The following is a 24733-nucleotide window of genomic DNA, read 5'->3' on the forward strand; positions in this document are numbered from 1 at the left end:
GCCGCCTGAACTACACATCACCATTTAATCAGGTTGTATGGTTGCCAATATTCAAATGTACTTTGCATATTGTTATTATTTATGAATATTATTAATAATACATTATTTTATGTGTAACTTAACTCCTGCTTGTCTTTTTACTACACCTAATTGCCTGAGTTTATAGATATAGAAGGGAAGGCGGGGATAAGTTATATACTATAATACCTTATGCACAGTGGTAAGTCTGTGAGATTAGGCATTCTGACAAAGGCTACATACGAGGGGGGACCCAAAAATAACCAGAATTTTGTTGTTGTTAGGTTGGTACTTGTAGTACGTGGTTGGGCCGCTAGGGCAATCTAGTTACACTCCTCACAAGTCAGTCTGCCAAGTGCCATCAGTCTGGAAGGTTGTGCTTGTGTTCAGTGAATTTTTTTGTAAAAGTAGGTTGCGCAACAGTGTGAGAAGGAAACGCCCTGATTTGTGGGAGTCGGACGATTGGTTCTTTCATCATGACAACGCTCCATCTCACACTGCTCTCAGCATTCGCCAATTTTTGGCAAGAAACGATATGACAACCCTGAACCACCCACCATACTCACCGGATTTAACTCCATGTGATTTCTTTTTGTTCCCTCAGATGAAAAAAGACTTGAAAGGAAGGCGTTTTGCTGACGTCGAAGAGGTAAAACAAGAAACGACCAGAGCATTAATGGGCATTACTTCAGACGAATTTAAAAAATGTTTTGAACAATGGAACAAACGGTTAGATAAGTGTATTTCTGCCAATGGAGAGTACTTTGAAGGAGACTAATTGTAGTTTGTACAGAAAATTAAATTAAAAACGTTTTAAAAATATTTCCGGTTATTTTTGGGTCCCCCCCTCATATTAATAATACAACAGGGGAAAGTAGAGCAATATATTACTCTACCAAGACAAAACAGATGCTGTTATCTCTGATCATGCTCCTCTGATCTTGGAGCTAGAATCACTATGCCCTACACACTCATTTCGTAGTTGGTGTCTTAATCCCCTGTCATTAGTCTTGAAGCCTCAATTTGTATTAACAACATAAACTCAAACTACTTCAAAATATAACATGGTACTTGCTAAGGGTGCTGTCTTTCACCTTTGTTTTTTATAATTGCCATTAGCCATTCATTTTCAAAATACATTAGAGATGAAAGGGAATATCAGAGAAGGACTCGAACAGAAAATATCACTATATCCAGATGACATGGTACTGTATATATGAGACCCACAAACTTCTTTACCATTAGTCCTTAATACACTAGCAGAATTTTAAAAGATATCTGGACTGAAAAATCAATTTGCAGAAAAGTGCTTTTCCAGTGAATTCTCTAGCGCACTGTATCAGACTGGACATCTACCTATTCATTATATAAGAACAGTTTAAATATCTAAGTGTAAGCATCACAAGGAATCATAAAGATCTTTTTTCAATACTATCAGCATGGAAAAATCAAATGATGTGAAAGATGGTCTACCCTCCATCTTGTATTAGCAGAGAGAATCGATACTATCAAGGAGAACATTCTTCCAAAGTTTCTAGTTATATATCTGAGCATCCCTATATGCATTAACAATGCATTCTTTCTTTCTTCAAAGCATCTTTGTGTGGGTACTAGGTATGTGGGACCCATTTTCAATTTTTCCTTAAAAAAAAGGCCATTTTTTTTAACCTGAGATCCAATGTCCTTGGCTCATTTTCTTTAAAGAGCATGCTTTTGTCAAGTACGTATTGTGCCCCACCCCCGCCCATTTACATATTGCTGATGGTATTGGGTCTGCCCCAGTAGCAATCCAGGAGCAATGCAGTTGTGGAAACTGTCTCTAAGACAACAAAAACATCACTTTTAAAGTATTGTTTCTACATACCTCAAATCTAATCCCATTATACCACTCGTAGCAATCATTTACATCACAGTCAACCATGAATACCCCTATTTTCCCCCATGCCCATCCAACCTCCAACAATAACTTTCCCATTCACGTACAATCCTTAATCTCATCTCAAAATGGAATTGGGGAAGGACAGAACAAATAAATGTCTGTTTGTATGTGGCTTCTTTCCAGAAACAATCCAGTATGACAAAGAAAATCTCTGCTCAGATAGCCTTAGACATCATTTTAGAAGCAAGAGAGGGAGTGCTCACTTTGGAAGGTTAAGAATTTTCGGAATACGGGGATTATATTTCTGTCAATTCAGGGTCTGACAGTGAGCTTGAGGATTAGGATGGAACTGTCTCTCAGACAAGCGGAGAAACTTTGATATCAAAAACTAATGACACTGAATGTTATTCTTGTCCATGGAAAGAGCCAGAGTGCCTTGCTGCCAATGGCATAAAGATGCAACCAGGGCCAACACAGTCAGGCATGTACATGACATCATATTTTCTTTTGAATTTTTTATTCCAGACACCATCCAGAAAATCATTCTGGAATGCACTAATTTGGAGGGGAGATGTGTTTCTGGAGAGAGGTGGAAGGAAATGGACCAAACCAATTTATATGCATACTTTGGGCTTCTTATATTTGCTAGTGTTTTCAGATCCAATGGGGAGTCCACTGAATCCCTGTAGAATCCAGAAGCTGGCTGAGCACTTCTGTGTGCAACAATGTCTCTGACAGACATTCACAATACAGTGGTACCTTGGTATACGTCTGCTTTGGAATAAGTCCAACTTGGTATACGCCCTGTTTGGACACGAAAAATTTTGCTTGGTATACAACCTTTGTTTGGAATACGACTCGTGTGTGGTATAATGGGTCCGGGGCTTCAAAAAAAAGGGCCAGGTTTTAACCCGTATAGCCATGTCGTTCTCTGTGGGCACGATTGCACTACCGCGGGGAAGTTAATGAGGTAGATGGAGTGAGTCGCACCTGCACAGGTGGGCTGTGATCGGGAAGAGTGAGACTGCATTTTTAACCTCAGATTTTATCGGATTTATTTATTGTTGTTTTTATGGATATTTATTAAATAATTATTTATTGAAACTAGATGCACTGCACATTTTGTTTGGACACTGATTTCTGTTTAAATAAAAGCACTTGGCATTCTTGCACTATCCCCTGGCTTCATTTGAGAATTGCCCTCATTTGTCAGCTCATCTCGGTGACATTACCAACGCTGTCGGGTTCAGGGCTCCCCGTAAGGACGTATGGGAGCGTGGAGCACACCTGCATCGTCACACCGCGCACTACCCTATGCTGCCCATGAGTGTCAGTACGCCAGTTGCTAGCATTCAGTGAACAACCCGCGCTTTAACTCTCTGTGAATTCTCACGTGATTTTGTGTTTTTTTCGCATAAATTTGAATTGATTGTTGAAAAGTATGAAGTTGGCATGCGTATCCGGGACATGGCTGCTGCATACCATATGCCGAGAATGACGGTATCTACGATTGTGAAAAACAAAGACATTATTAAAAAGTAAAGTGAGGTAATATTTTAATTCATTTCATCTAATTGCTTTTGCATTTATGTATTTTAGTATTAAGCAGTGTTTAAATTATTTTATACAACCCCATCAATGTATAATATGCCAATAACAATAGGATTTTTTTCATGGGAAATGGATTAATCATTTTCCCTTATTTCTTATGGGGAAAATTTGTTTGGTATACGTCCTGTTTGGTATAAGTCAAAGGAGGAACGGATTAAGGATGTATAGCGAGGTACCACTGTATTTCCAAGATTATCTGCTTTGATAACCAATTCACTTGACCAGCCTGATGACAGAGAGACAAGCTAGCTACAATCAAGTCAGTGTTTGGGACAAGTGGGTGGAATGCCTTAAATTTATGAGCAGCTTATACCATTTTAGGGCTGCTGCTCATTGAGGCAGAACATGCCATCTAAACCTGCCAAATACGAAATCAGGATCTGGGCTGCCTGTGACACTGCTTCATCTTATGCATGGAACATGCTGATATACACTGGAAAGCCTGTTGGAGGAGCAACCTGAGAAAAACCAAGGGTTGTGGGTTGTCCTGGACATGACATAGGGACTCCGTGGTCACAACATCACAAGACATTTTTTTACTTTGTACAAGTTGGGACAGGAACACTTGAAAAGAAAGCTGACAATGGTAGGAACAATAACAAAAAACCCATACCTCCCACCTCAAAGTACAAAGAACATGCCTTTCAATTACAGTAAGTTTCTGTTTACAGTCGACACATCCCTGGTGTCTTACATCTCAAGAAAAGGAAAAAAATATGGTACTTATGAGCATGTTGCATTGAAAATCTGTGGCAGGGAACATCATAAACCACAAATCATTATGGAATACAATGCTACAAAGGGAGGAGTAGATAACCTAGATAAGTTAGTAAGTGGTTACAGCTGCAAAAGAAGAACCCTACGCTGGCCATTTGTAATAGTTTTTAATATCTTAAACGTCTCTGCATATACCGCATTTGTCATTTGGACAACAAATTAGAATAAACGAATGCTCCAGAGGAGAAGACTCTTTCTTCAAGAGCCTGGCAAGGAACTGATAAGACCTCAAATCGACCACACATACCGAGGACCCCTGCCTTTGCAGCCATTATGATCAGCATTCCAACACCAGAAGTAAGTGTGTGTGAGCCTGAATTTATACATTTGTGTGAGGGATAGACACACTTAGACTTTTAGAACTAACTAGCATTTTCATCATTCTAGGTTGCTTCCACTGTCTGCAAGAAGAAAGGCTGTGATGTTTGTGGACCCAAGAGGGACAGAAAGACCCAGTTTACATGCTTCAGTTGCAAAAAAATACATTTGCAAGGAACACACTTTGAAAGTCTGCCTTTTATTGGTGTCTAGATGTTATAAATTTGTGTTCAACCAGGCTAATTGTATCATTTTAATATAATCCTGTATGTCCTTTCAATTTATTCAATTCAAAATAATAAACTTCAATAACTCTGGAAATCTTGTATCTTTTATATTTTTAAATGTTAATGATATATTCCATTTATATCTTGATTATTATTGTTTTGAACACAACATTCAAATTTTATAACAAGAATCAAAGAGCACTTTCATTGAGAAATGTGATCTAGTAGAGCTTAATAGTAAATTTTAAACATATTTACTGACTATATTGTTTGGAAGTGAGAACAAAGTCCACAGGGGATGCACATAACAGTGTGTTTCTTTGTGTTGGTCCCAAGCCCAGATAAATGGGGAGGGCTATGTCAGGAAGGGCATCTGGTGTAAAATTTTGCCAAATCAATATACGGACAACAATACAAATTCCCATACTGGACCGGTCGAGCCCCGGGTTAACAACGACCGCCAACAGGGTGCTTGCGGAAATTGGGCTTCTGTTGACCGAAAAAGAAGAAGGAGAAGAAATGGGGAAGATGTGTCTGGAGGCAGGAGGATGGAGGAAGGTAAAGAGAGTGGAACTGAGGGTAGGGACTTTGAATGTTGGCAGTATGACTGGTAAGGGGAAAGAGTTAGCAGATATGATGGAGAGAAAGAAAGTTGATATATTGTGCATGCAAGAGACTAAATGGAAGGGGAGTAAGGCCAGGTGGATCGGAGGTGGATTCAAATTGTTCTATCATGGTGTGGATGGGAGGAGAAATGGGGTAGGGGTTATTCTGAAGGAACAGTATGTCAAGAGTGTTTTGGAGGTGAAAAGAGTGTCAGGCAGAGTAATGATTATGAAGCTGGAAACTGGATGTGTGATGATGAATGTTGTTAGTGCATATGCCCCGCAAGTTGGGTGTGCGATGGAGGAGAAAGAAGATTATTGGAGTGAGTTGGATGAAGTGATGAACAGTGTAATCAAGGGACAGAAAGTGGTGATTGGAACGGATTTCAATGGACATGTTGGTGAAGGTAACAGAGGAGACGAGGAGGTGATGGGTACATATGATGTCAAGGAGAGGAATAAAGAAGGTCAGATGATAGTGGATTTTGCCAAAAGGATTGACATGGCTGTGGTGAATATGTATTTTAAGAAGAGGGAGGAACATAGAGTTACATACAAGAGTGGAGGAAGATGCACACAGGTAGATTACATCCTATGCAGAAGAGTCAATCTGATGGAGATTGAAGACTGCAAAGTGGTGGCAGGGGAAAGTGTAGTTAAGCAGTATAAGAAGGTGGTCTTTAGGATGACGTTGGAGATCTAGAAGAGGAAGTGAGTGAGGGCAGAGCCAAGGATTAAATGGTGGAGGTTGAAAAATGAAGACTGCAAGGTTGTTTAGGGAGAAGGTGAGACAGGCACTGGGTGGTAGTGAAGAGTTACCAGACAGTTGGGAAACTACAGCAGATGTAGTAAGGGTAACAGCAAGAAGAGTGCTTGGCGTGACATCTGGACAGAGGAAGGAGGAAAAGGAAACCTGGTGGTGGAATGGGAAAGTACAGGAGAGTATACAGAGGAAGAGGATGGCAAAGAAGAAGTGGGATAGTCCGAGAGATGCAGAAAGTAGACAAGAGTACAAGGACGTAAGGCGCAAGGTGAAGAGAGAGGTGGCGAAGGCTAAAGAAAAGGCATATGATGAGTTGTATGAAAGGTTGGACACTAAGGAGGGAGAAAAGGACCTGTACCGATTGGCTAGACAGAGTGGCTGAGCTGGGAAAGATGTGCAGCATGTTAGGGTGATAAATGATAAAGATGGAAACATACTCACAAGTGAAGAGAATGTGTTGAGCAGATGGAAAGAGTACTTTCAGAGGCTGATGAATGAAGAGAACAAGAGAGAGAAGAGGTTGGATGATGTGGAGATAGTGAATCAGGAAGCAAGGAGCACGGATTAGCAAGGAGGAAGTAAGGACAGCTATGAAGAGGATGAAAAATGGAAGGGCCGTTGGTCCAGATGACATACCTGTGGAAGCATGGAGGTGTTTAGGAGAGTGGAGTGGAGTTGTTAACCAGATTGTTCAATGGAATCTTGGAAAGTGAGGGGATGCCAGAGGAGTGAAGAAGAAGTGTACTGGTGCCGATATTTAAGAATAAGGGATATGTGCAGGGCTGTAATACCTACAGGGGGATAAAATTGATGAGCCACAGCATGAAGTTATGGGAAAGAGTAGTGGAAGCTAGGTTAAGAAGTGAGGTGATGATTAGTGAACAGCAGTATGGTTTCATGCCAAGAAAGAGCACCACAGATGTGTTGTTTGCTCTGAGGATGTTGATGGAGAAGTATAGAGAAGGCCAGAAGAAGTTGCATTGCGTCTTTGTGGACCTGGAGAAAGCATATAACAGAGTGCCTCAAGAGGAGCTGTGGTATTGTTTGAGGAAGTCGGCAGTGGCAGAGAAGTATGTAACAGTTGTACAGGATATGTACAAGGGAAGTGTGACAGTGGTGAGGTCTGCGGTAGGAGTGACAGATGCATTCAAGGTGGAGGTGGGATTACATCAAGGATTGGCTCTGAGCCCTTTCTTATTTGCAATGGTGATGGACAGGTTGACAGACGAGATTAGACAGGAGTCCCCGTGGACTATGATGTTTGCTGATGACATTGTGATCTGTAGCGATAGTAGGGAGTAGGTGGAGGAGACCCTGGAGAGGTGGAGATATGCTCTAGAGAGGGGAAGAATGAAGGACAGTAGGAACAAGACAGAATACATGTGTGTAAATGAGAGGGAGGTCAGTGGAATGGTGAGGATGCAGGGAGTAGAGTTGGCTAAGGTGGATGAGTTTAAATACTTGGGATCAACAGAATAGAGTAATGGGGATTGTGGAAGAGAGGTGAAAAGCAGGCAGGGTGGAATGGGTGGAGAAGAACGTCAGGAGTGATTTGTGACAGATGATAGTGAGACCAGCTATGTTATATGGGCTGGAAACGGTGGCACTGACCAGAAAGCAGGAGACAGAGCTGGAGGTAGCAGAGTTAAAGATGCTAAGATTTGCATTGGGTGTGACGAGGATGGATAGGATTAGAAATTAGTACATTAGAAGGTCATCTCGAGTTAGACGGTTTGGAGACAAAGTCAGAGAGGCAACAATGTGTTGGTTTGGACACGTGCATAGGAGAGATGCTCAGTATATTGGGAGAAGGATGCTAAGGATATAGCTGACAGGCAAGAGAAAAAGAGGAAGGCCTAAGAGAAGGTTTATGGATGTGGTGAGAGAGGACATGCAGGTGATGGGTGTAACAGAACAAGATGCAGAGGACAGAAAGATATGGAAGAAGATGATCCACTGTGGCAAACCCTAACGGGAGAAGCCGAATGAAGAAGAAGAAGAAGAATGAGCAGCAGGTGGTGCTAGTGCTTATTTGAGTTTTAGTTTTCATTTTTGCAGCTTCACTGCTGTTCAGGCTGAAAATGAAATTGCAAATGCTTTTCTTTCATTTTATTTTTAATTTTTCCAGCATTCTTGAGCATAGACTTTGTAAGAAGTCTATTGCTGTCAGGAAAGAATACTATTTGAGAAGGCACTTTAATACAAAGCAATCTGATATTCATAAACATAAAGTCCAAAGGCTAGTAATGATATATAAAAGCAGATGAGCTATCCTGGTTCTAAGCAGGAAAAGGCTACATGAGCCTTCCTCCGTATAGCTTGGATTTTCTGACAAAAGTAAAAACATTCACTGACTCAAAGACTGTTAAAGAATACATGTTAGCTATTATAGAGGAGGTAGTGACAGGCAATAAAATAACGGACAGCACAACTTCATTCATTCAGAATACTGTATACCAATGTTCGATACTCCAGCCATGAAAGGAGCTGAAGTACTAGCAAGTGATGTTTTCGAAACCCTTTTAAAAAGACTGAAAAAGGCCAGTGTAGTGTCACTTCTATCGACAAATCCACAGATGGAGGTCACATTGCATAACTATGTCTGTGTGCAAGATCTTTTGATGAGGAGTTCTTTCGCAAGGACTTGCTTAGTCTAATTCTACTGGAGGTACAGACGACAGGGGAAATCATTTTTCAAAATTTTTTTTTACGAAAATAGATTAGATTTGCAATGAGTAAACCTGCTATTAACATTTGGTGTCCCTTCTGTTCCAAGACCGCCACTTTCCCCAGGAAAGTAAACTGAGCCAGTGTCAGGTCTCCTTTGAATGTAATAGTAACCAAAGCATAGAGAGAAGTGTATACAGTACATTGCAACAGGTACACATGTCATAAATGTAAGAAGGATGGTCCTTGCGTGTGTGTGTGAACTGTTAACATTTGAATTTGATGATTGCATATAGCGCTAAACTGACCTCTCTGTACTATTCTTTCCTCTGCATGTCATTGAGTACAAAATAAACAGCACCATACAGCAACATGTGGAGACTGGCAAGATCAGGGAAAAAAAAAATATGCACTCACTGATTACAAGCGCAAGATGTTATGCGAATATGAATAAAATGAATAATGTTGCATCCGTGCCACAATGTTTTCTGAAATTTACTATACAGGTCATAAAATGAATAATTCCAAACATCATATATACCTATGTCTCTGTTTTTTTTTTTTGTCAGTGCGGCTTTGACATCATGGACCATAAGGTGCATACTAATTCAGCGTGAGCAGGAACACTCAATAAAACTAAATAAAAAAAATCAAGTGATGGTGAGATACAAAGAAGGCAGATTCACCAGCGTTTGTGTGTCAGCTTTTATCCACCCAGATCAGAGAATGTCCAGTTCCATTGTCTCAAAACACCACTCATACCTACAGTTATTCCCAGTTTCAAATAAAAACTAACAGCGTCAGATCCCTGGGGGGATAGTATGTTTTGTGATTGTGACTAAGAGAATAAAAGTGAAAAAAAGCTAACTTTTACAAGTAGTGTTTATTTTGTAATATTAACAATAAGAGCAGCTCACTACTCAAAATGTTAAATATACAAGGCAGTCAGGATCAAACCGGGGGACTCTTGATTACAAGTCAGTAATACTTAGCGCTGCGCCACAGAAACTGTTGTATCATCCTTGAACCTTTTGTGAAAGTATTTATTTGATCTTTGGACTTTTAGCTTCATACATATAGTTTATTCCTACATTTTGTCATTTATTACTAAAATATGAAAAATGTTTCTGTTTTAACAATGTGTTTACACAGATTATTGTAGAAATGAAACACACATGAAATGCATGTGTTCCAAATAACAATCTATTATTTCCACTCTAAAACTCCAGCACTTCACTCCCAGATAATCAAAGCATGAGCTGGGAGAACTTTGTGCACATTCTGTGGCAGTGGGGGGATGGAATAGTAGACTGCTTGCTGCTTGTCTTGATCGGCACATTTACAAGACAAAAGATACTGACGGAGAGGTGCGTAGGGATTCAAGGTGGGTTTTTTCGTAGGCTTTGGTAATTCTAGTGTTAATTTATATTATATACATATATATATATATATATATATATATATAGTCACGCACGAGTGCTTAAGGACCCGACAGGCGCCGCGTCGAGTCGTGCCAGGGGACAATGGTGGGGTACTAACCTCTCGTTTTATCTCTCCAGAAAGAACGAAGCACCGCCACCATAACCGTACCCAGAAGACCATTACGCACACCCACTTCCGGGTTCCTTTCTTATCTCTGGTCCCTTCCTGATGACATCAGTTACCCATCTACCATCACGACGTCCCCATCAATTTCATCACTTCCTGTCCGTCACTACGAATTGTCCGCCAGCCATTTTTTGTTGTTGCTTGTCTGTACTAGATTTTTACTGACAAAAATCCTTTTACTTTACAGTATACAGGGCCTAAAAACCCCAAACCTTTACAGTGGTCTTTGTGTTTCTTTACTATATATATTTTTTTTTACTCCAAATGGACACAGGGAATAGAGACAAAAATCAAGAGAAAGCAATAAATATGATATATAAACACTTGCACATATATAATTATCTGTACTATATATTGTATTCTATGTATACGGTATTTTCTGTGTTTCATTTTATTAGTATCAGTGTTCTGAACAGACATGCAAGTAACAATATCACTGTACTGTTTGCACATGACAATAATCTTGAACTTGAAGTGTGCAATGCAACAACGCTAAACTTGTATACCAGTCTTGTTACTGTAAATATGTACTATGATGGGGTCACACTGGGATGATTCCGTGCTGAATGTACACTGCAACTGACCCATCATTCTTTATTATTAATAACAGGTGGCGCAGTGGTAGTGCTGCTGCTTTGCAGTAAGGAGACTGTGGAAGATTGTGGGTTCGCTTCCCGATTCCTCCCTGTATGCATAGCGCTTTGAGTACTGAGAAAAGCGCTATATAAATGTAATGAATTATTATTATTATTTATTAGAACTAGAAGTAGTTGTATTAATAGTATGTGATATTTACACTGTGTGTTAAAAAATATTTAAACAATGTTTGTTTTTATGCTGATCTACATTTTGTCTAAAAACTGCATTTGCAAACTAGTTAATTTTGTTAGTCAGACTGCTTGAAACCAGTTTAAAAGCAATCGCAGTTATCCCAAACTCAAACATTATTCAAACATGTTGAATTATGTGAATATCATGGCAGACACATACCAGTCCATTGTTGTGGGCATTGTATATTTCACACATACAGCTGTAGTCATGAAAACGTTGATGGATCAAATAAGTCTATTAATGGCTCTATTTACTAAACTGTCTCCCTGTCAGTTTTTTCAACCAATTTAATTTGTAACACTGTTTTGAAAATCTTTTAAAAATATATGGTGATTAATATTGTTTCACATGTATATGATTTTCTGGTTGGAATACAAAATATATTTATTAATTAGAAATCTTTAGCTAGAACTGTATTGTATTGTTCTCCTGAGGTACGTTCTGTTTGAAACACAGACCATAACCCCTCCCCCCCGCTTCCACCCATTCCCCTGCACCTTTGTCTGTATGTACAAGTCAAGGAAATACCATGTACAGTACTGATATGTGGGAAGGCACTGTAAAATGTGTAATTTGAAACTTTTAAGTAAAATTTTAAAGGTAGTATACTGTATAATAATACATATGAATAATATATTTTTGTATTATTGTTTTGTAATATAAAAAAAAAAAAAATAAAATGAATATGCCACCCTGAGAAAAACACTGCCTGACACGCTCACCTTGTTGCCTGCTCTGGAATGCAGCAATATTTTTTAACACATTATACAGGCCACGATAATCACAAAAATTAATGTATTAACTTTCCCAGGCTTATATTAATATAAAGCTTAGTCCATGGAGTTATTTTAGAGACCAGGTTGGTCCTTGAGAGATCTGTAGAGAATGTACAAATAGCAAAAAGATATGAAGAGGATTTTGCTAATACTAAATGTTCTAACTGATTGTTATCATCTTTAAACTTTGAACCTTGCTTCCAAATGCCTACTATCCTATTTTTAGAGAAGTAACACTGGTTTAATTTGTCAGCCTATACAAAAAAAGCTAATGTGATTCAAAGTTAAAAGCAAAAAAGAAACTTTATTCATGACAATGTGTGAAGGAATCTTGACAATATAGCCAACATGTTTTTCCTTTAAAGTATCTCGACTGTATAAACCGGTCCAATGTAAGACAAGGGTATGCTTTTTCGTCTCATGTTGCTGGCATTAAGGTATTTGGCATGTACAGAACTGGAAGGTTGAACTTCAGACTTTGATGGCAGCATAACTGACCTTGGCGAGTAAACTGTTTGAGAACTGCAGAAAGTTGCAGACAGTGAATGCTTGGTAAAATTTGATCTTTTTGAGTTAAAACTTGGTTTCCTGTTGCTTATTTTGCGAGATTCGCATGCAGTCCTTGGTCGTCTAGCTGAATGATTCCTTGCACTAAGTGTGTTAGAATAATGGCCATTGTTATTTGAAACCATTGGAGCTTTGGAACCTGTAGGTTCATAGTCATATAGAGGAAGACATATTTCAGTACAGTCTGGTTGCCTATGTCTTTGTCTCTTAAGTTTGATTCCATTTTTTATATAATTTCCCTTTTTACTCCTAGGAGTTGCTATCTGGGAGCGAAGCTCCTTAGATTTCTCTTTTTGTATGGTAAGTTGTTGCAGCTTCTCCATTTCCAATAGACGATTCATAATAGATCCAAAATGTGTGCCCGAATACTCAAAAAGTTCTTTTTGTTTTGGTTCTGTTGACAAAAACTTTAAACTCAAAGAAGGAGGGAGAAATTCTGAATAAGGAAACACTGTGCTTTCAGGTACAGGTGACTTCATGTCTGCAACATTCCTTTCATCTAAGCCAAAACTGAAATGAAAAGGCTCCTGGGGTGAATAAGATTCTCCTTGTTCATAATCTGACAAATCTGTATCATCTGACATGAAGTCACTTAAGCTACTGGGAGTATCATCTGAGGTTTCATGATTTGTGTTGGAGTCTTGATACTTGGCATGCCCTGAGGCAATAAGTTTAACTTTCCCACTTTTGGGTTCATCAGTGGCATCTGTTGGTTTATATGAATTCTTGACATTCTTGGAAACTGTTTCCTGAACCACTTCAGGTTCCGTATGTATTATATTGTAAAAATGGTAGAGAGAACTGCTTATCAAAGAGGCTGAGGTAGGTAGATCTGCAGAATGTTCTGAATCTTGTTTGATGTTTCCAGTGCTTCTTAAACTACAAGAAAAAAATAAACTATTAGTTACATCCTCAGTTTTTTTTTCTTTTCTTTAATTAATTTATTATATAGTTTATTCTTTCTTTGAGTGAAACAGAGCAAAGGATATGGCATCTAACATGCATACCTAGTGCCAAGCAAGCTAAAACATAATTAAACCTTTGGGAATTCTATAGTGATCCTTAATTGTCTTCAACAGTGATGTATGCTTCAACTTCACCCATGAAGGTGTTGAAAGTGAGTTGCAATCACGGGTAAGACTAAGAAGCTTTCACAAAAGCTGAGAGAAGAAATTATTTCATTGCACCTGAAGGGCATCGGGTATAAGAAGATCTCCCAAAAATCGAACATTGCAAGAGGCACCATTAGGAGCATTATAAAGAAGTTTAAAACTTATGGCTTATCTGCAAACCTGTCTGGCTGAGTGAGAAAGCCCAATATTTCATCAACAGCCCTTAACAACTTAGTCAGGACAACTAAGAAAAACTCCTGTGTTACTGCAAAACACCTACAGAATGACCTGATGCAAGCTGGGACAAGTGCTTCAGCGGCAACTATAAGACGAGCACTGAATAAACAAGGAATTAATAGCCGCACTCCAAGATGCACTTGACTCTTGACCACAGAGAACATCAAAGGTTGAATAAGCCAGGGGAAATTTGGATAGGCTTGCAGGGTTTTGGGAAACACTTCTATGGACTGAGGAAGCTAAATTGTAACTGTCTGAACACATGGACCAGAGGTATGTCTGGTGTGACAAAGGCCAGGTTTATGACTAAAAGAATACCATCCCTACAGTCAAGCATGGAGATGGGTCATTGATTATGTGGAGATGTTTTTCTGCTGCAGGAACTGGCAGTCTTTATCAGGTAACTGGCATCATGGATTCCCAGAAATACCTGGCCTTTTTATGGAGGAACATGATGCCCTTCTTTCAGAAATTTAATCTTGGTGATCATTGGACTGTCCAGCAAAAAGATGATCCCAAGTACACCCCTAAGTTAACCAAAAGCATGGTTGAGAAATAGATCATGGAATGTCCTGGAGTGGCCTTCTCAGTCCCCAGATTTAAATCATCTTGAAAATCTTTGGTGGGATATTAAGAAGGCAGTTGCAACACAGACGCCATCAAACATTAATGAGCTAGAAGCTTTTGCACATGAAGAATGGGCAAAGATTCCAACAGAGAGGTGTAAGAAGCTTGTCAACACATACCGAAAACAGTTATTAGAAGTTATAAAGGCTGAAGGGTGCTCCACAAAGTACTGAAGGTGGGGGTTGAATAATAGTGCACATGCACATTTATGAATTGAGCGACAATTTTTCATTTTAACTCAGATTTAACTTAATTTATGTTCTCACTAAAAATCTAAAATTTGCCAATAAATACTTTTTGTTGTTTAATCAGGCTTTTTCTCATATATTTCCATTAACTTTGATTCATATCATTTTAACATTTTTTGAACTGAGGGGGTTGAATATTTTTGATTGCAACTATACTACTATGAGGAATCTTGACTTGGAGAAAACTGATATGGATACGGGGACGGGCTCCATGACTCTGAATTGGAATAAGAAGGTTCAGGAAATGAATGACTAATACAGTATACCAGTTAAGATAAAATACATACATTTAAAAACTGCTGCAAATAATGGATAAATTCAGAGTCGGCTAAAAGCAAATGTTGTATTTTACTAATTGCATGGTTGTCTTTGTGTTGGGAATAATCAAACCATTTATACAGTACATTTACTGAACTCATATAATTTTACGGTCATCAGTAGTACGTCAGTAAGAAGCTCTGGATGGGGCGATAGTCCATCACAGGTGTTCTTACTTATACATCCACATTGACTTACCAAATGGGGCCAATTTAAAGTCAGCAAAACATGAGAGTGCTGCACTAACTACTGGCAACACCTTACTACCGGAAATAAAAAGAGGTTACTATGGGCTGAAGTTCTAAAAACTTGAAGCATTTGGCTTTTGGGAACAAAATTTCAAACCTTATGAGACAACCTTCCACTCGCCTCTGCTGAGGCACATGAATGCAGGACATTATGATCAGTAAAGCAGAGTTTTTCAAGAAATATGTTACTTCTAGTCATGTGAGCGTTATTTCTAAATTATAGTGAACACTAAAATAATAGACTTTGATTCAACTAACCATGAATTAGAAAAAGTGGGTAGAGAAAATGGATGGCTCTATAGATATCACACAATATAAAGAAAAGAAAGTATGCTTAGTATGCAAAGGCTCAGCTAAATATCTGTACCACAAGGTTTTATTTAACCTGAACATTTTTGTGAACTTTATCTTTTAATGTCATAGAAGCAAGTAAGAAACATTATCTAGTATCAGTTGCTTTTTGTTTGCCATGGTGGTTCAGCCATTCCAGACTAAATATTTACTTGCACTCTTTTTGGAAAGATGATAATGAAGCTACAGGGTATGTTTCAGAGGTTCAAAATCAAGTTTAAGAAGTCTGAATTAGCGAACGCTGTTCAAATTTGGCATGTTTATAAGGAATGCAATGATTTACTTCATGAGATAGAAGTACTTAATAAACATAAATACTTGCATGAAATTTTTGAAAAACTACATTTTGTGCTTCAATTTAAATGTTTCGAGACTAAATAAATATTCTCAATAGTGGCAGAAATCTGTAATTGTTTCACCCTCTGATTGGGCTTCATAGAGGGGTAGATCGCTAGTAAAGTAAACATCTATAATTAAGGACCTTAAATAGTCTAAAACAGTAACCCACATGCTTAAGTTTGAAATTTGTCATTTTTAACTTTCTGGGATTGACTCTTAGAGGGCTAGGATCACCAGTAAAGAAAATATAATATTATCATATTCATGATCAGCAACATTGACAGCATAAAACAATACATGCCTATGGGGGGAGCACCTGGGGTCAATTGATGTGGCATGCACAACTCCATATCCTTTTGATAATTTTTAATGAAGACATCTATTGGTTTACTCTTTATATTCTTCTTCTTCTTCTTCTTTTGGCTGCTCCCATTAAGGTTGCAACAGCACATCATCTTCTTCCATATCTTTCTGTCCTCTGCATCTTGTTCTGTTACACCCATCACCTGCATGTCCTCTCTCACCACATCCATAAACCTTCGCTTAGGCCTTCCTCTTTTCCTCTTCCCTGGCATCTCTATCCTTAGCATCCTTCTCCCAATATACTCAGCATCTCTCCTCTGCACGTGTCCAAACCAACACATTGTTGCCTCTCTGACTTTGTCTCCAAACCGTCTAACTTGAGCTGACCCTCTAATGTACTAATTTCTAATCCTATCCATCCTCGTCACAACCAATGCAAATCTTAGCATCTTTAACTCTGCTACCTCCAGCTCTGTCTCCTGTTTTCTGGTCAGTGCCATCATCTCCAACCCATATGACATAGCTGGTCTCACTACTGTCGTGTAGACCTTCCCTTTCACTCTTGCTGATACCCATCTGTCACAAATTACTCCCGACACTCTTCTCCACCCATTACACCCTTCCTGCAGTCTCTTTTTCACCTCTCTTCCACAATCCCCATTACTCTATACTGTTGATCCCAAGTATTTAAACTCATCCACCTTCACCAACTCTACTCCCTGCATCCTCACCATTCCACTGACCTCCCTCTCATTTACACACATGTATTCTGTCTTGTTCCTACTGACCTCCATTCCTCTCCTCTCTAGAGCATATCTCCACCTCTCCAGGGTCTCCTCAACCTGCTCCCTACTATCGCTACAGATCACAATGTCATCAGCAAACATCATAGTCCACAGGGACTCCTGTCTAATATCGTCTGTCAACCTGTCCATCACCATTGCAAATAAGAATGGGTTCAGAGCCGATCCCTGATGTAATCCCACCTCCAACTTGAATGCATCCGTCACTCTTAACGCAGACCTCACCACTGTCACACTTCCCTCGTACATATCCTGTACAACTCTTACTTACTTCTCTGCCACTCCCGACTTCCTCAAACAATACCACAGCTCTCTCTCGAGGCACCCTGTCATATGCTTTCTCCAGGTCCACAAAGATGCAATGCAACTCCTTCTGGCCTTCTCTAAACTTCTCCATCAACATCCTCAGAGCAAACATTGCATCTGTGGTGCTCTTTCTTGGCATGAAACCATACTGCTGCTCACTAATCATCACCTCACTTCTTAACCTAGCTTCCACTACTCTTTCCCATAACTTCATGCTGTGGCTCATCAATTTTATTCCCCTGTAGTTACTGCAGTCCTGCACATCCCCCTTATTCTTAAATATCAGCACCAGTACACTTCTTCTCCACTTCTCAGGCATCCTCTCACTTTCCAAGATTCCATTAAACAATCTGTTTTAAAAACTCCACTGCCATCTTTCCTAAACATCTCCATGCTTCCACAGGTATGTCATCTGGACCAACGACCTTTCCATTTTTCATCCTCTTCATAGCTGTCCTTACTTCCTCCTTGCTAATCCGTTGCACTTCCTGATTCACTATCTCCACATCATCGAACCTTTTCTCTCTCTCGTTCTCTTCAGCCTCTCAAAGTACTCTTTTCATCTGTTCAACACACTCTCCTCGCTTGTGAGTGCGTTTCCATCTTTATTCTTTATCACCCCAACCTGCAGCACAGCTTTCCCAACTCAGTCCCTCTGTCTAGCCAATTGGTACAGGTCCTTTTCTCCCTCCTTAGTGTCCAACCTCTCATACAACTCATCATACGCCTTTTCTTTAGCCTTTGCCAGCTCTCTCTTCACCTTGCACCTTATCCCCTTGTACTCTTGTCTACTTTCTGCATCTCTCTGACTATCCCACTTCTTTGTCATCCTCTTCCTCTGTATACTCTCCTGGATTTCCTCATTCCACCACCAGGTTTCCTTTTCCTCCTTCCTCTTTCCAGATGGCATGCCAAGCACCCTTCTTGCTGTCACCCTTACTACATCTGCTGTAGTTTCCCAGCTGTATGGTAACTCTTCACTGCCACCCAGTGCCTGTCTCACCTCCTCCCTAAACTCAACCTTGCAGTCTTCCTTTTTCAACTTCCACCATTTAATCCTTGGCTCTGCCCTCACTCACTTCCTCTTCTTGATCTCCAACGTCATCCTACAGACCACCATCCTATGCTGCTTAACTACACTTTCCCCTGCCACCACTTTGCAGTCTTCAATCTCCTTCAGATCAACTCTTCTGCATAGGATGTAATCTACAAGTGTGCATCCTTTTGGCAAAATCCACTATCCTCTGACCTTCTTCATTCCTCTCCTTGACACCATACCTACCCATCACCTCCTCGTCTCCTCTGTTCCTTTCACCAACATGCCCATTGAAATCTGCTCCAATCACCACTTTCTGTCCCTTGGGTACACTGTTTATCACTTCATCCAACTCACTCCAAAAATTTTATTTCTCACCCATTGTACACCCAACTTGCGGTGCATATGCACTAACAACATTTATCAACACACCATCAATTTCCAGATTCATAATCATTACTCTGCCTGACACTCTTTTCACCTCCAAAACACTCTTGACATACTGTTCCTTCAGAATAACTCCTACCCCATTTCTCGTCCCATCTACACCATGACAGAACAATTTGAATCCACCTCCGATCCACCTGACCTTGCTCCCCTTCCATTTAGTCTCTTGCACGCACAATATATCAGCCTTCCTTCTGTCCATCATATCTGCTAACTCTCTCCCATTACCAGTCATACTGTCAACATTCAAAGTTCCTAACCTCAGTTCCACTCTCTTTACTTTCCTCCTCTCCTCCTGCCTCCGGACATGTCTCCCTCCTCTTCTTCTCCTTCTTACACTTTATATTATATTAACGGTCAAATTTCCTGCATGAAATATGGTCCAAAATGATCTAAAAAAATGAGGGATTTTCAGGCCTAGAGGGCCAAAAATATGGGGACTTCAAAGAGCATATAAGAGAGCCAGATGGGTTGAATGGTGATATGGGGGGACTCTCGTACAGATGAGCCAGGAGGCACGGGACAAAAAAAATGCTGAAATAATTTGAAGGTGTTCATAATTATGAATAATACTTTCTACATGCAACCATGACATTGGAATTCTTATGCCTGCTGATTCCCTTTGTAGCAATCAATTAAAAAGCATGTAAAAAACAGCAATAAAATATACAGCAATGTACAAAAATAGAATATTAAAGGGCAGCATTGAAGCACTTAGGGCACTCCAGCTATTCGTGACCCTCTATGATTAGAGGTAAAAATGGCTTAAGCCTCCATTGCCTTATGGCAGAGGCTTGAGCTTGGGCTAAGGGTCCTCTCATGTTGGTAGAATTTTCATTTGACATCAGGAACATGCAGTACACCAATAACACAATTTGAATTCATTGTTTCTCACCTTTTTAAGGATTCATGGTACATTAAACAGTTCTGTGATGGAATCTTCATAGCTTTAGGGGAATATAACATATTTGGATAAATCTGAAAAAGCAATAATGCAAAAGGAATTTAAAATGAACAAATTTATGTAAATAAAATTGTCAAGTTCTGTTACCCTTAAGGGAATTATACCACATATTTACTCAATTACTTGGTCACAAATGTGTATGTTAAAGAAATGTGGATCCCTCACTAGATTTTATTTATAAGGAAGCCTCTAAATTTAGTATAGAGAACTGTAGGCATCAAAAACAGATCAAAGACAAACACAAGGAATATAAAATAGGCTAATTTATTAAACCTATAGAGCTAGTTAATCATTCTTCTGAATCTTTACAGTCTTCATTTTTCATTTAAGCAAAAGAACGGCTCAAATGGTTAAGTACATGTGCACACAAAATTAATTTTATTATTAGAGTTCTTACATTGATTTCCACAGGAATGGCTTGTAGATTTACTATAAAAGAAGCTATACAGTGAATTCTATCTATAGGACACTAATCTATACAGGCCTCTATTATTAATATGGGAACTTCTATTAAATTGTGTGGACAGACAACAACAGCCCCCTTAAACACCCACAAAAAACATAAAAAAATAAGATGAAATATCCAACTTGGCTAATCATTACAGAGTAGTCATAGTGAGGCTTATTGCCATAGGTATGATGGAGCCAAGGTACAGTATTGTTACTTGACACACTTCTACTAAATAATTTGTTGGCTATTATATCACAATGTAAAAATAAATAGATTAAAAAAATGCATGAAAAGTGACAAAGTGCTGCCTGAGGCAATCACCACATCACCTCACCCCTCATCTGCCCTTGGAGAACAGGCCCTTTATGGCCCATGAAAGACTCATGACTGCACTCTAGCCAAGTATTCCTGCTGCAATTACAGAGGTGCCCACTAGGTCAGAAGTGATTTGGGAATGTGGTAGAAAGTAATTCCATGATGGAGTATAAAACCAGGAGGAGTGTTGGAATCAGTCACTCAACTGGTGGATACAAGAAATGCAAGGCACAAGAGAGAGAGGCTAGAGGTGAAACAACCAAAAGAAAGGTGCATACTTTGGTGGGAAAGTGAAGTGGAGACCCCACTTGACAGAAAAAGGGATCAACCTCATTCAAAGGCCATTATGGTCTACAAATCTTTTTTCATAAATTGAATTATTAATTTCTGAATATTCTTCCTTGCGTGCTTTATTTTGACTAATTTTCATTTATTTTATTTTGGAACACTTCTACCACAAAATGTTATTTACCACTGGGTAGTGACCATTTGTACTGTACTGTACTGTGAAATTATGGGAGTAATCAGAAAGACCCTGCAACTGCTTGGTTACAGTAGCTATAATGAGATACATCTCTAAATCATCTCTGTATGATTTTATCTATTTACTAGTTATTATTAATTTCAAGCAACTAGCTAGAAATCCACTCATTTAGAGCTTGCTTATAATATGGTAATAGTGCAGGAAACATTTTAAACCTTAGATGTTACAATCAATTGCACTCTTATGAGGCATAAACACCCTGTAGAAATAAATAGTATGATGTTAACCCATCAATCTAAAACTTATCCTACATCATGATGAATGTCAATGAACCTATTGAAAATGTATTTTTAGTGTTCAGAACTATTTAGAAAGGCTTTCATATTTCATTCAGATGAAAAGACCCATGGTGAACAAAGGATGACTCAGAAATGGCAGTTCGCAAACATTTACAATTATACCACACCTCATCATCCCTCACCGTTAATACAGGGGCTCCATAGGGCTGTGTTCTGAGTCCACTGCTGTACTCCCTCTACACATATGACTGGACATCTGCACATGACTCTAACATCATTGTCAAGTTTGCTGAAGACACAGCTGTTGTATGCAAGACATCTAACAACAATGAGCAGGCTTAGCTGAACGAAATGAGAGACAAAATCATAGTCAAAAAACTAAGCACAAGTCAAAGCCAGACACTTCTGATTAAAAAAAGTTTTGAAACTGTCAAAAGTAAATTTGGAAATGAATTTTGTTAACTGCTAATTTGCATGAATTAGTACTTTGAAAGATTATTTTTTAACCTCTCACATCATAACCACTGAGAAGACACCCTTGGCAGTGTTCTAACAATGAGATACACAAAATAACGGCCCCTGTAAATAACCAAAAATAGGCTAAAAAATATTACAACAATTAAAATACGCATCAATTAAAATGATTTCTGAATAAGATTACTGGTCTAGAATAAACTTCATAACAAAAGCAAGAACACCTGATTTGTGCTAATGAAATATGGTACACAGGAATTTACTGAAAAACAGATTTCTAACATTAATGCTGCACACTTCCCTATTGCCCAAGTTTCTGGATACAAACTAAAAAACACTAGTGTTATTTTCAGTGTTTTGAAATTGATCTCTGGGTACAAACTTTTTTTTATCCTTTGGATAATCCTTGTGCTGACATTTTGTCTCAGGTACACATACTGTTCTGGTTTTGACTCTTTTGCTACGTCCCTTCATTATGATTTCTGTCTCATTCTGGGATTTGTTTACATGATTCTCACTCTCTTGAATTTGATCTTCAAACCATCAGCTAGGACTGGTATCATAAAAAGGGTCGCTTGATGTCTTTGAATAGGAAGTGTAAGCATAAACCTAAAGATGAAGCATGGTTGTGGAAAAATAACTTTGTGCCTGGCCGGTATGATGTAATGGATGGACCAGTGGAAGCCGAGAGTTGGGAGCTGTTCCATCCCCCATATGCCAAGTAACAGTTGTCCTGCTATGGTAACCCAATTGGGACACCTACAGTGATGCTTGGGAGTTGGAGTCCCGAAGTGTAGCCCTGTTGGGGTCCCTGGGTACTGCTAGAGGGCGCTATCGGTGGAGGTCTAGCTTCAAAGGGAGCCCGCTGCCTCACATCACTCTTTGATGTGAGTCAGCGGGCAACACTCAATGGGAGGTAAAGAGGAGGAAGAATTTATTTGGTTTTGTATACTAGTGGCTGATCTTTGAAGAGGTAATAGAGAAGGAGTGCTTTGTGTGAATAAATATCCTATTTTATCACAACAACATTTTGGGTATTATTGTGTCTTGAGTTTTGGGCTTAGTGGCGCCCCCTTGTGGTCACAATACCTAAATGGTTTCAAAGGAAACACTGAAAATAAACGAATCCAAAAGCAAAATCAATAACAATAGCATTAAAGTCCAGAGGATCAAAAACACTAACTCAGAATGTAAAATTTTAAATCCAACAATGATAGCCATGCAATACAAGCAAAAACTAAAGTCTCATAAAATGACCAAATAGACTCAAGCATCATTATTGTTTTATATAAGTCTATATGTATGTTTATTTAATGTTTTATTGTTGATTTTTAATTCTTATTTTTCATACTTTTATGTATTCTCCATTATGTTTCTAATTACATATTGTATCTTTTAATGAGGGCAGCACGGTGGTGCAGTGGGTAGTGTTAGGAGACCTGGGTTTGCTTCCCAGGTGCTCCCTGCGTGGAGTTTGCATGTTCTCCCCGTGTCTGCGTGAGTTTCCTCCGGGTGCTCTGGTTTCCTCCCACAGTCCAAAGACATGGAGGTTAGGTGCACTGGCGATTCTAAATTGTCCCTAGTGTGTGCTTGGTGTGTGGGTGTGTGTGTGCACCCTGTGGTGGGCTGGCGCCCTGCCCAGGGTTTGTTTCCTGCCTTGCGTCTTGTGTTGGCTGGGATTGGCTCCAGCAGACCCCTGTGACCCTGTAGTTCGGATATAGCGGGTTGGATAATGGATGAATGGATCTTTTAATGATGTACTGTTCCTTGTGCTTTTTGGGTGAAGCCCAGTAGGTGCGGCCACTCTGACATCACCACTCCTGAGCCCTTGCTTTAAACTTTTCATATCAGAAGAATACTGTATTTATTGGAGTTCTGTGAGTATTGCTGTTTATCTGATATCTCTGACTTTCTTCCTTCTGTTTCAATTATTACTATTATGGATTATGGATTTGGACTTGTTTGTTGTTTTTATGTTGTAAGACGCTAAGGGTTGCTGTTGCCCCTTTAACCCCAACAGACAGATGCTCAGGACACAGAGTAAAAGCAATAAGAGGTGTTTTTAATCCTTTTATCCTATAAATAGTGCCTAAAGCACCACAGCCACAATATTACAGGCAATAAACACAATAATCACGATTCTTTTTCTTCTCCTCCACACCCCCCAGTAAGCTTCATCCACTTCCACCCGACTCTGGCTTGTTTGCTGGGTTCCCAGCAGTCCTTTAAATAGTCCTTGACCTGGAAGTGATTCTGTTCTTCCTTCCACGTGACTTGCCAGTACTTCCAGGTCAGCTGGAGAATTCAAGTTCTTTAATCAGCCTGGAAGTACTTCGGGGCTTCCATCCTCATGACTACCTAATACTTCCAGGTTATAGGGAAAGCATGAGTCCTCAGGTCCTTCAACAGCTCCCCCTAGCAGTACCCACGGTACCCAACAGGGCTAAGGAAATGAACTCCAAGTCCCAGGATGCCCTGAGGGAATCTGAGGCACCGCTACACTCCAGGGGAGTTACCACCTAGCGTGTTGGGGGAAGCAGTGTCGACAAGTAGCTGCCTTCCCCATCCTTCCATTTTAGGGGCACCCCGGCTGGGTTGAACTGCCGGCCATCTCCCACAATGTTTTTCATGCTCTTTTGAGCATTTTGCTATATTTTCTATATTTATGAACAAATCTTTAATTTACAGTATAAAGATCCTTTTGTGTCCTTTTATAAACAAGAT

The 24733-nt window shown here is 39.4% G+C and overlaps 1 protein-coding gene across 1 annotated transcript in view; it reads right to left on the minus strand.

Annotated features, from left to right (window-relative positions):
* Positions 1-12396: 12396 nt before the first annotated feature.
* LOC114653946 (uncharacterized) overlaps positions 12397-24733 on the minus strand; it is a 29481-nt gene continuing 17144 nt past the window's right edge. Inside the window, exons 5-6 of the mRNA XM_028804468.2 lie at positions 19918-20000; positions 12397-13526 (exon numbers count right to left, since the gene is read on the minus strand). Coding sequence (XP_028660301.2) covers positions 12440-13526; positions 19918-20000 — 1170 coding nt within the window. The 3' untranslated portion in view covers positions 12397-12439. The remainder of the gene's footprint in view (positions 13527-19917; positions 20001-24733) is intronic.

Source organism: Erpetoichthys calabaricus, chromosome 6 (assembly GCF_900747795.2).
Source record: "Erpetoichthys calabaricus chromosome 6, fErpCal1.3, whole genome shotgun sequence".
NCBI classification, from domain to species: Eukaryota; Metazoa; Chordata; class Cladistia; order Polypteriformes; family Polypteridae; genus Erpetoichthys; species Erpetoichthys calabaricus.